The sequence below is a fragment of the Octopus bimaculoides genome, chromosome 12, assembly GCF_046866305.1.
Source record: "Octopus bimaculoides isolate indiv1 chromosome 12, ASM4686630v1, whole genome shotgun sequence".
NCBI classification, from domain to species: Eukaryota; Metazoa; Mollusca; class Cephalopoda; order Octopoda; family Octopodidae; genus Octopus; species Octopus bimaculoides.
The window spans coordinates 56681163-56694309 of record NC_142939.1 but is presented as its reverse complement, the minus strand read 5'-3'; the positions used below and the strand labels follow the sequence as shown (position 1 = coordinate 56694309).

At 32.4% G+C, this 13147-nt stretch overlaps 1 protein-coding gene across 2 annotated transcripts in view; it reads left to right on the top strand.

Moving 5' to 3' along the window:
* LOC106870126 (arrestin domain-containing protein 3) overlaps positions 1–13147 on the top strand; it is a 102665-nt gene that overhangs the window by 42529 nt on the left and 46989 nt on the right. Inside the window, exons 2-3 of one of the 2 annotated variants that reach the window (XM_089361069.1) lie at positions 502–636; positions 11747–11776. In XM_089361069.1, the coding sequence (XP_089217195.1) occupies positions 502–636; positions 11747–11776 (165 nt within the window). The remainder of the gene's footprint in view (positions 1–501; positions 637–11746; positions 11777–13147) is intronic. The other variant, XM_089361070.1, reaches the window with a different exon arrangement.

Genomic DNA, 13147 nt, shown 5'->3' with positions numbered 1-13147 from the left:
GCATGTATATATATATATATATATATATATATATATATATATATATATACATTATATATATATATATATATATATATATATATATATATACATATATACATATATATATAGAAATATATATAACAAATGAAGGAATTGTTCTTTATAGGTTATATAATACACACACACACACGCATACAAAGGAGTGAATAAGGTATAGATAACTTCTATAAATGGATGAATATATCTACATGATAATGTATATGTGTATATAAATTGTATAAGAAGTTAGCATGTTATAACTATCTAAACATTTAAGAATGTAAATATACATAATGTATAAGTATGAATATGCATTTTTGCATGTGTGTATGTGTGTATATAAGTACACGCTCACACACACATGTTTGTTTGTATGTATGTATTTTTAGATAAAAGGAACTATACAAATATTCGTGTTACCTGTGTGCAAAAATCAATAAACTGTTCAAAACTATATGACAATGATTTTCTTTCCCCCAGGTGTTACTATTTACTTCAAAGGAGCAGCTCGGGCAAAATGGTGTGAATTAATGGACAACGGTAGCAGGAGAACCGAAATAGAGCATGATAAAGAAGAAATATATTTTGATGACCGATTCTGCTTGTGGGGCAAAGGTAGGAGACAGCGATGCTTATCTAATCAATATCGGTTTCTAATGCTTCCAACATATTTCTTGCATCATAATCATTTGAAGATCTGTTTGTTGTGAGACCATGAATATTAGTTATTATTATTATTATTATTATTATTATTATTATTATTATTATTATTATTATTATTATTATCATTATCATTATTATTATTATTATTTCAAGGTGGTGAGTTGGCAGAATCGTTAGCATGCCAGGCAAAATGCTAAGCAGCATTTCATCTGTCATTACGTTCTGAGTTCAAATTCTGCTGAGGTCGACTTTGCCATTCATCCTTACGGGGTTGATAAATTAAGTACCAGTTAAACACTGGGGTCGATGTAATTGGCTAGTCTTCCAACCACCCACAAATTTCAGACCTTGTACCTTTAGTAGAATAGATTATTATTATTATTATTAGAAATTGCTGGCCTTGTGCCAAAATTTAAAATCATCATTATTATTATTGTTATTATTATTATTATTATTATTATTATTATTATTATCATTATTATTATTATATAACTTTTCAATATTTGGTAGATTGAGGCAAATTTCTACTGCATCACCTCCTACACCTCCGTGTTGCTGGGGTGTGTGCATTTAGTTCTGAGTTCAAATTCCGCTGAGGTTAACCTTGCCTTTCATCCTCTTGGGGTTGATGAGGTAAGTACTAGTTGCGTACTGGGGTTGATGTAATTGACTGGACCCCGCTCTCAAAATTTCTGCTCTTGTGCCTATAGTGCAAAATATTATTAGGACAATGGGTTGGCTGAATTGGTAGAGCAGTGAATAAAATACCTTGTGATATTTGTTTCAGTTCTTTATACTCTAAGTTCAAATCCTGACAAGATTGGTTTTGCTTTTATCCTTCCCGGGTTCATGAAATAAAGTTTCAATGAAGTACTAGGGTCAGTTTAATTGACTAACCCTTTCCCCACAAATTTCCAGCTTTGTGCCTATGTTAGAAAATTATTATTATTATCGAGGGAATTATTATTATTATTGGCAGAATCATTAGAGCATCGGACAAAATACCTTCAGGATACGAGTTCAAATACCATCAAGGTCACGTTTACTTTTTATATTTCCGGAGTGTGCTAAAATGGTTGTGTGATTAAGAAGCTTACTTTGTAACCATGTGGTTTGGGGTTCAGTCTCATTGCGTGGCACTTTCAGCCAGTGTCTTCTATTATACTCCCAGAGAGACCAGTGCCTTGTGATGGAATTTAGTATGTGATTGGCTTGAAAAATTGTTAAGATATTAAGATATTTATCTCAACATGAAACCAATGGTAGCCTTAATACACAAATAAAGAAATTTTATCCATCAGTGCAGTGTTGAGCACTCATTCTCATTGTGTGACATTTATGTATGTATGTATGTATATATATATATATATATATATATATATATATATATATATATGTATATGACGGGCTTCTTTCAGTTTCCGTCTACCAAATCCACTCACAGGGGCTTGGTTGACCTGAAGCTATAGTAGAAGACACTTGCCCAAGGTGCCAAACAGTGGGACTGAACCTAGGACTATGTGGTTGGGAAGCAAACTTCTTACCACACTGCCACACTTGCTTATAAGCAAATCTGAAGGATGTTCTGAAATAAACAATAAGTGGAATATAAAAATCTTTTTTTTTTTTAATATTTAAGAGTAAAATTTAATTTATCCGTTACTCATTACATTTTTTTTTCTTAGAATGATAATGTATTTAGGCTTATCAAAATTCAGCTTTACAGAATAGTTCGTTAGTGTTGGTATTAAGAATAGTTCATTAGTATAGGTATTGTGCTCACATGAAATTTATAGACAGTTTCTTGTTATGTCTCTGATAGATTTAAAGTTTTCTGTCGCTATGGCAGACGCTTTGATCATGTAATTTAAGTAGCAAAGAAAATTTGAAGAGAGTCCTTTGAAGAATTAGATAAATAGAATTGCTGTGAGGAATATAGAACCTACCATTTCAGTAGTCATTGGCCTACATACAGGCTTCTATATACTGAAAAGATGGATGATTTCTTGGATTAGTTTCATTGCACTTGGGGGTTTTATCCAATGAAAACCAATGTATTATCATCACCACTACCACTATCATCACCGGTGCCACCACCACCACCACCACCACCGCCGCCACCGCCACCACCACCACCACCACTGCCACTACCACAACCACCACCACCATCATCATCACCACGAGGGTGTTGACAATGACTACAATAATGACAACGACGATGTCGACGACAACAATGGCAACCACCACCACCACCACCACAACCACCACCACCACCAATACCACCACCACCACCATCATCATCACCACCATGAGGGTGTTGACAATGACCACAACAATGACAACGACGATGACGACGACAACAATGGCAACCACCACCACCACCACCACCACCACCACCACCACCACCACCACCACTACCACCACCACCACCACCACCAATACCACCACCACCACCGCCGCCACCACCACCACCACCATCATCATCACCACCACGAGGGTGTTGACAATGACCACAACAATGACAACAACGATGACGACGACAACAATGGCAACCACCACTACCACCACCAATACCACCACCACCACCACCACCAAAAAAATAACTTATTTACCTAAGTTTTAACATCATCTCCTTCGAAATAGTCACCTTGTACAGCAATACACCGGTCCCAGCATCCCTGTCACTTTTGGAATCCAACCTGGGAGTCATTTTCCATAAGCAATTTGCTCTGGATTTCAACAACGATGTTAAAACAGTGACCTTTGAGCTGCCATTTTTATTTTGGGGAAGAGACAGAAGCCTGCAGGTGCTAAATCTGGTGAATAGGGAGGGTTGCAGAAGTGATACCATGTTTTTGGTTAGAAACTCATGAGTGAGGAGAGCTCGGTGATAAGGTGCATTGTCGTCTTGAAGAATGTAGTTCTTTGCGTTTGAGGAGGAGGAGGAAGAGGAGGAGGACTCCATCCCACCTAACTCGAAAAGCTTCACTAACTGAAAACACTAAATGCTGGCTTCTGGCAAGATCTTTTTTTTTCCTCTCTTGCAATGGGACAAATAATGAAATGAAAATTTACAGATAAATTTTAGAGATTAAAAAAAAAAAAAATGAATCAGCTTTAAAATATATTGTATTACATATAATGAAGTTTTCCAAAATCATTCGTTTATATTTTTATTCTTATTCTTATTTTTCTTAGTCATAAGCCTGACAAAATTAATTAACCAGACACTTTCTTAAAAACCAAAACTTTCTATTTTGTTTGAACCATGTGAACTAGTTTAAGAAATTATCATACTAAAACTGCCAAACTAACAACCAGTCTGTAGTTTTTTGTTTGTCTTTTTGGTTTTTTTTTTTTTTTTGCTGCTAATCTACATTAAGATAGTTCGAGAAAATTAGACATAAACAAGTGTGTTTCTGTTTCAGCAAAACTAGCCTCATATATCAAAATTAATTTGGCTTCAGAGCTAATCATTCAACTCAATGAATACTTATTAGTCGCATTGAAAGCAATAATGAAAGACTAGATACAGGACAAAATGCAAATGATGTTAGTGATTATGAGAAAAGTGATATTCATTGCAAATGTTTAGATTTGTTACGCTAAAAGTGCGAGTCACAATGTTCAAGAGACATAACGATAGAATTTGTTTCAGTGACTGAGTGAGTTAACCCTTTAGCATTCAGATTGCTCTGTCAAGTGTAACGCTTATTTATCCACAGTGTTTTGAATTAATCATGTATTATCTCGTAGCTTTGAGATTTCGATGATGTAGTTATTTATTTCTAGAATGCTATTGTAGAATAAATGCCAATGGCTGGATCTGGGTAGTTTCAACATAAAATAGGTAGAATATTTGGGCTGGATGTTGGTTTAAATGCTAACGGTTTAATCTGTAACCCATCCTAACAACACTAGCTGGCCCTTGGGAGTTTTAGTGAAGTTCACTCTGCTGCTCAGATGAGATTGACCTCTGGATTGCTTTTGGTCATGGCTGGAGACCAGAATTTGCACGAAAATGTGTATTTTCCAAGCATTCATTTGGACCACCCTTCTCTATGGGTGTGAATCCTGACCAGTGAGAGCTGGAGATCTCTGGGAACTTGAAGTCTTAGACCACTACTGTCTATGTTGAATCCTGCATGTTTGTCCATTGGACTTCATTTCAAATCCCCAAAATATGACACTACTGCTACATCAGCTCTCTGCAACAAGCTCTACTCACAAGACATCTAAGGTGGATTGGCCACACTCTCCATCAGCCTCTGGGGGAATTCATATACAAGGCAACAATGACATCAACAACGGCAATGATGATGATGATGATGATGACGACGATGATGACGATGACGATGATGATGACGATGATGATGACAACGAAGATGACAATGATAATGATGAGCACAATGATGTTAATGACAATGATGATTGCATCTGTATTTCAATTTTATTATAATCATTTTGTCTTCAATAATGTTATTGTAATTGTTGCTATTAGTATTGTTGTTGTTGCTGGTGGTGGTGGTGGTGGTGTCGTCCTATAATCAAAATCATGTTACAGCCAAGATAATTCTATCAAGTTTTTCGGTGAGGTTTTAAAGTTTTCATTTAGGTATGGCTTATCTAAGACTACATTATTCCATGTGTCTCTTCTTATTAAGATATTAGGTTGTGGTTAAAGAAAGATTTGGTTGCTATTTCTCACAGGCAAAGCAACATTGTAGAGGCCCTTCTCATTGCCTTGGAACAAATATTCTAAATCTAGAGTTTAAATAAAACCAATAGATAGATATAGATGAATAAAATACCATTAAATACCAGCCAAAGATAAGATAAAACTAATTATATACCATTCTTTAAAAAAAAATGTTTATCAACAAATAGAAGAAATGTTTTCTCTATCAATTAACCAAAACCGAATTCTTGAATGAGATGCGATAACAATCTTGATTCATATATTGATGGTTCTTTTGCTTCAGAAAATACTACATTAATTAACTAGGCATTCAATTAAACAGAAATAATGACATTCTATCCAAACTATGTTAAAAATGTATGTAAAATGTATAATGTGAAAAATCTATCTATTAAGCCAATAGGCACAGGTGTGGTGGTGCAGCTAAGATATTTTGTTGTAAATTATATGGTTTTGGTTTCAACTGGGATCCATATGGCCCCTGAGGGTCCATATAAGATCTTTGGGAGCCCACATAACAAAATAGTAAATTGGGGATCCACAATAGTATTTTAAGGGCCTCTGAAAAAATGTTGCTTTCAATGTATGTATTGGTATGTATTGCAAGAAACAGCTAGGTTTCTTTCTCAAACATTTTACAGTAGTTCAACCTCCACAAGTGAATGTGTGGAAAACAAAATAGGAATTTTGAAAGATGTTTCTATAAAACTTTTAAACTTCAAATGGTTATAAGGGTCCGCAAGAATAAAATATTAATCAAAGGGGTCCATAGATAAAAAATGGTTAAGAACCCTTGGGTTAGATAGTTTGACTGGAGCTGGTAAGCCAGAGAGCTGTTTCTGGTATTTTCATGTTAATTTGTTTCAAGCACCAGCTTAATGATAAATCAGTTTAATAAATTTAGCATAATTTTAAAAGTTAATTGCAACAAAGGTTCTGTATTTTGAGAGAAATGTAGTAACAAAAGTTTAATGGATCATATGGTAAAAGGGTAAAGATTCCCTTTGGTCATGAATGACCATGGGATTGCACCTAGAAAGTTCCCCTCCGAGGCACAAATCTGAGCATGGTTGTTTATGGAAGAGCAGCAGTCACTCATGCATACCAGCCTTCCTTCTCCATGCTACTGGTATTATCCAAGGGAAAGGCAAAGGGGCCGATACAGCTTGGCACCAGTGATGTCGCAACACATTTCTACAGCTGAGTGAACTGGAGCAATGTGAAATGAAGTGTCTTGCTCAAGAACACAACACACAACCTGGTCAGAGAATCAAACTCACTACCTCATGATTGTGAAGCCGATGCTTTAACCACTAAAGCCATGCACCTATAGATCATAGAATAACTGATTTTATGGCATTATTCATTTCTAACTTAGGTCATAAATTTGCAATGAAGGAACAGTTGATTATATTGTCTTGTACTCAATTTATCAACTCTGGTATTTAACTGGTACTTTATTTACCAAAACCCAGTACTTGAATGGTACTTAATTTACTTAATTCATAGCCTTATTTTATGGATCTTGGAAGAATGAAAGATAAAGTATATCTGCGCAAAATTCATTTTTAGAGTGTAAAAAGATATAATTCATTTTTGTTCATCACCCTCTTTATATTCACTCTTAATTAACAACATAATTAACACTAAATATTATTAGTTAAAAAACAAAGTAAAAAACAAATGGACAAAAGCAAAAAAATATAGAAAATTTCAATGAAACAAACATTAAAGCTTCTAAATTATATCTGGTTCTCATATAAAATAACCAATCAATTTAAACTTTTACATCTTCATTACCAACAAACTCCCATCAGTTCATTTAAAATTTATTGACCAATCAAAACCAGGCAGAATTTATTTGCTATAAGTAAGATCAGTGGAGACAAAATTCAAGTCTCATTAGGGATGGGTTTGTGCATGGTTTAAACCTGTAATTGTTTTGCAAGCTCTGATACATATTTTTAGAAAGGAGTTATCAAATTAAAACAGCTGCGCGTCACATATACACGCTATATATGTGTACGTGTGTGCGCATGTGTGTGTGTGTGCAAGCTTGTATGAGCGCGCGTGCGTGTGTGTGTTGTTGTGTGTGCAATAATGATGGTTTCGAATTTTGGCACAAGGTCAGCAATTTTAGAGGAAAGGTTCATTGCATCACCCCCCACCTCCACCAGTGCTCGACTGGTGCTTATTTTATCGACCCTGGATGGATGAAAGGCAAAGTTGACCCCAGTGGAATTTGAACTCAGAACTTAAAGATGGACGAAATGTTACTAAACATTTTGTCTGGCATGCTAATGATTCTGCCTGTACCTTGCCTTAATAATAATAATAATAATAATAATAATAATAATAATAATAATAATAATAATAATAATAATCAAGTCAATTATATTGATATTTTGAATATACTTGAGATGTGCATTTCAGATCCTTTTGCAAGAGAGAAAAAGAATTTATCTATTAGATAACATATATGGTTAAGACATTTCAAAATATTTCTTGCAAAATGATTTGAAATATATGTATTAAATTCATTCAAGATATCACTATTTTGTTTAACTTTATTATTATCATATGTTCTATGACTTCAAGCCATCACAAGATAGTCAGTCCATACTTTATTTACAGGGAAACTCCAGGTTTGGAGTGGTTTTTCTACTTGACCCTAGCTGAAAAATTCTGGTAAAGTGCAAAACATTAAATACAGAAAATACATACATACAATGTATACAAATATATATAATATATTATATCATTTAATAAATACAAGAGCAACTTCAAGTTTCTTATTTAGATAGTGTAGTAATTGGATGGGTTTGTATAGAATACTGTGTCAATCATTCAGGCTGAATGATTGCTGGATTGAGCAATCAAGCCTATCTTATTGCTGGACTATCCAATCATGAAACTTAAAGTAGCTCACATATAACTTCTGTATTCATTGACTCATACTTAATGGATGGACTACTTTTTTTATTGAGCCCATCAAACAAACTAACAATACTCTATATATACAGTGCATGTATTATATATGATTATATATGTTTTATATTTTTTGTTTCATATACATTTTCATGATCTTTGTTTTACATGTTCGTTAATCTTATAATTTTTGTTTTGTCTTATGTATGAGTTTTGTCTATATATTCTAAAGTAGCGTTAAAACTATTTTTTTTGATACTGTGGTCATATTTAGGTGGAGTGGTCTTGCTTTTTGGTAATGAAATCATCAGGATATTTTCTCTCCCTCTCTCTCTTTCTTTTTGTTCTTCTCCTTCCTTTCTCATTTCTCTCTCTCTTTCTCTTCCTCTACCTCTCCTTTCTCTTTACATACATACATACATACATACATACATACATATGTATGTATATGAAGCAAGCACAAAAGTTATTTTAGTATATATTATGTTGTACTTTCTGACAGACAACAGCAGTATGCAAAGTAACTATATTTACATGCATACGCTTGTATGCATGCATGTACACACAGGCACATACACATGCACACACACATGCACACACACATGCACACACACATACACATATGCAAACACATAAACAACCATTCTACATATATGTATAAAATATAATATAATATCATATAATAAAATATAATATAACATAATATATATACATACACACATTCATATACACATTTTTGTGTGCATGTATATACTATAATAATTTAATATCACAAATAAAAATAGGAGTACTCAATACACTCTGTTGGGTGAATATATTAATTATATGTTATATAATGCATAAATATCATTACTAATTAATCATGGTTTTTAGGCTTTAAATGTATTACTAACCTGAGCATCGTTTAGATGGATGTCATTCTAGTGAAAAACTATCCCATAAATCTGAGGAATACCGTATATACTAAATGCATAGAGCCTCAACTTCAGTTAGTCTTTTGTTGTGTTCTACAAATTGATGAAGATTACCAAATAATACACACACACACACACATAGTGACAAAGAGAAGATAGGTGTGTGGTGTTACATTGAATGATAGGTTTCAAAAATGAAACAGATGCAAGACAAGGCATGAACGGTAAGTTCACACATAAGACATGGATGTGCTCTTTCCTCATCAATTACCATCCAAAAAGTCATTACAATTTCACACCTTTAATGATAATCCATGTCTTGTGTGTGAATTTCTGTTCTTTCCTTGTGCTTTTGTTTACTTTTACCTTTGAAATTTATATACATACATATATACATACGTTCTTATGTATGTATGTACATTTGTACGTATGTTTGTATAAAGAGTTACTAATAATATTGCTTTTCTACACATTATAAAGTACTTAAAGGTTCTAGTCATTGGTAGCCATGTAAAGCACCATTTCATCCTTATTTGGAATCATCAGCATGGCATATCTTGTGATAAATAAACCAAGCTAAATTCAACATTCTATAAAGTTAGACATTTCTTATAAATAGGAAATAGTTTATAGTTTAAAAGGCATTCCTGTCTGTTTTTTCTCCCTTGATTGTTAATCGTTCAACAATAGAAAAAAGAGAGACATAAGAATTTCTTGCATGCAGATTAATATTTCCACCAGGGGTATACCATATGTAATTATAATTATAATGGATTGAAGAATTTCTTAAAATTTAATCATTTTGGTTATTATTTATGTTTTATTTATTTACTCTAAATGTAATTTTCTTTTTATTAGTCAGTTTTGTGTCTAAGAATTTTTCTTTTGTTATCCAACTGTTATGGGTCCTACCTATAATTTTCCTCTTGAACAACTACGGATGCAAAGTTTCTGATACTCTCCTTGTTTAGACACAACTTTTTTTGTTATCATAACCATTTTAGATGAGTTTGCTGCTAGCTAATAAACTATAGTCATAAGCTTACTAAGATATCTTGGAATTAGTTCTTCTGTCATCTATCTTCATATATATAAATAAACAGAAAACACAGGCAAATAATAGCAGGTGTAAAGAAGCTATTTATATGGAATGTTGCATATACAATTACGTGATGTAATCAAGACTTGTCTTTACAGCTGTTTTGATAATTAGTGTTTTCTGATGAGGATATTGTGATTTTGATCTATGGATTTTTCAAAATCCGTGTCTGTTCATACACTTACAATATTATTGGACTTCATTACAAAATATGCATTGTTATAGGACCAGACATTGATTATCCGAAACAGCTGTAAAAATAAGACTTGATTACATCATTTAATTGTATATGCAACTTTTTATATAAACAACTCCTTACATCTGTTACTGTTTGTTTGACTTTTATGCTTCTATACCTGGTCATTCTCATAAAAGAAAATCATTCTTATAGCTAACTATTTATTTTGGTATAACCTATCCCTGATGAAGAAGTTATAGTTTAATAGTTTAAGTTTTGGATTTCTGTGAGCACTACCAGGCAACTATTTAACTATCTATACCACGCTTACTTTAGATTTTTATAACTCATTCTATATATATATATATATATATATATATATATATATATATATATATATATATATATATATATATATATGTATATATATATATATATTAGAGCATTGTAGTTTGCTTGAAGCATTGTAGTACAGAAGTAGAAAATGAAAGAAAATAGAAATAAAGAAAGCTTCTAAGAATGGATAAAGTTTTGCAAAAACCCTTTATATTTTAGGCACAAAGGCCTATCTTCAGAAGGAAGTAGTCCCAAAAATATGTTGTATTTACATTGGTTTCATTATTTTATATATATATATATATATATATACATATACATATATATATATATATATATATATATATATATATATATAGATGATAGTAGATTCTTGCTTTCAAGATTTTTTTCATATATGCTTAAACTAAGGAAGAGAAGTCATGAATAGTGCTTCCTAGCTAAAAATACCGTTGCATGTCATCTCAATAATATGGAACAAAGGTAAATTGCAAGAGAAATAAAAGGCCTTTCTCAAGTTAAAAAAAACCCACAATCGAATTTAGCAAGTCAAGAACTGAAGGTTCACAGTAAAATATTTAACAAGCGTTGGTTGAGTGAATGCGTCTTATCACTATCATATAACGAGCATGAGAATATTTGTTTATTTTGTGTTAATAAATTAGTTTTAAGCTGGTGTTGTGCTTTGGCAGGGATTCTTATCACTTGTTTCAAAAATGTTATTGAAATATGAATCTGTGGATTATCACGTATATGATGATTAATATTCTAGTATGGCATGGATACTCTTCTTGAGATATATATATAATTTTCTTATACAATTGAAATTAATGATGTTAGTTCTTTATTATTTTTTTTTTTGTTTTTGTTTCAAACCATTCCAATGTTTTGTTTCCATGCCTCCACAGATGTTACTTGTGAACAAGATAACCCAGTCGGTAAGTGGATTGCTGCAGGGCTATTTTGTTTGTGTTCAATGCATGCATATGCTAGGTTTGACATCTTGTCTGTTTGATTTGGCTTTTACATAGAGAGTTCTTGTAGAAAGCAGATTTAATGTAGTAACATTGCCTGCAGCGATTATACATTGTTAGAACCATTAGACCCCCCAAAGACTGTGATAAAATGAAATCATTGCTGTTAATAATGAATAGTTTACGTAGATTTTTATGACTATTAATAATGCTCCTTTAGTATATTATTGTGTGATTATTTACCAGTATTGATGTTATGATTATTGTCATACTGTTAAAATAATGTATTCTTGCCTTACAAAGTTTTGTGTGATCTCTCTAAATATTGGACTTTATTGATTTATCAGCAATATTTGTTAATATTAAAAAGAAATCAATCAAAAGGAATGTGTAATTTGTCTTTGTGGATAAATATATTAGTGTCTTCATTTCAGGTATATTTGAAATTCTGTTAAAACCAATCATTGTTTTGTTTTTTTTTGAATCAATTCCTTGTAATTACCCAAAATAAAAAAAAAGTGACAGGAAAATAAACAAGCAAAACAACAAAGAAAAAAAATGGAACTGAATAGAATTCCTTTCTGTTGGTGTTACTCGAAACCAATTTGATGGAGAGCACCTTTTATCCCACTCACCCCATATATAAATTATATTGTCTAAACATGAAGTAGATCAATCTGGTTTCTGTAATATAAGTTTTGAGATGTTTATAACTAGTCTGTTATGATGTTGTTCAGTAGTGTTGGTCAGCTTTCTCTCTTTCTGAGCAGGCTGAAACTGCAAGAGTTTTTTTAGTCTTAGTTTGTTTGATGTCTGTGAAGTTAAAAAAAAAAAAAAAAAAAAAAAAAAAAATGTGGGTTCTGACTTTATTGGTAAAACATTCTATATTTCTATTGAAGTGAAGTTATTTTGTTCTGGAACTTTAGGGAAATGGTGGGTTGCTTACTAGAGAAGGATCTGATTGCAATATCAGAAAAGTAAAAAAAAAAAAAAAAAAGAAAGGAAAAAGGAAATGGAAAGTTCAATATTTACTGGGAGAGTTATTGTAAATTGAATTGCCTTCAGTATTTTAGAGTAATTGTTTGATAAGTTCCTGAATGACAGGCAAAGTTCATCCCATTTGGATTTGAACTAGTGACCTAGATTCAATAAAGCATACTGTTTCCACTGCCGGCGAATGCACTTCTATTCACTGCCCTTAGATTCATAAATACGATATAGAAACAGAGAGGTGATAGAAACAGAAGACACTGGACTAAATAACTTACATTTTAGTGTCGGATCTGTTAGAGTGCATTAAAATATTTTCTACAAAGTTGCAGCATTTTGTATGGC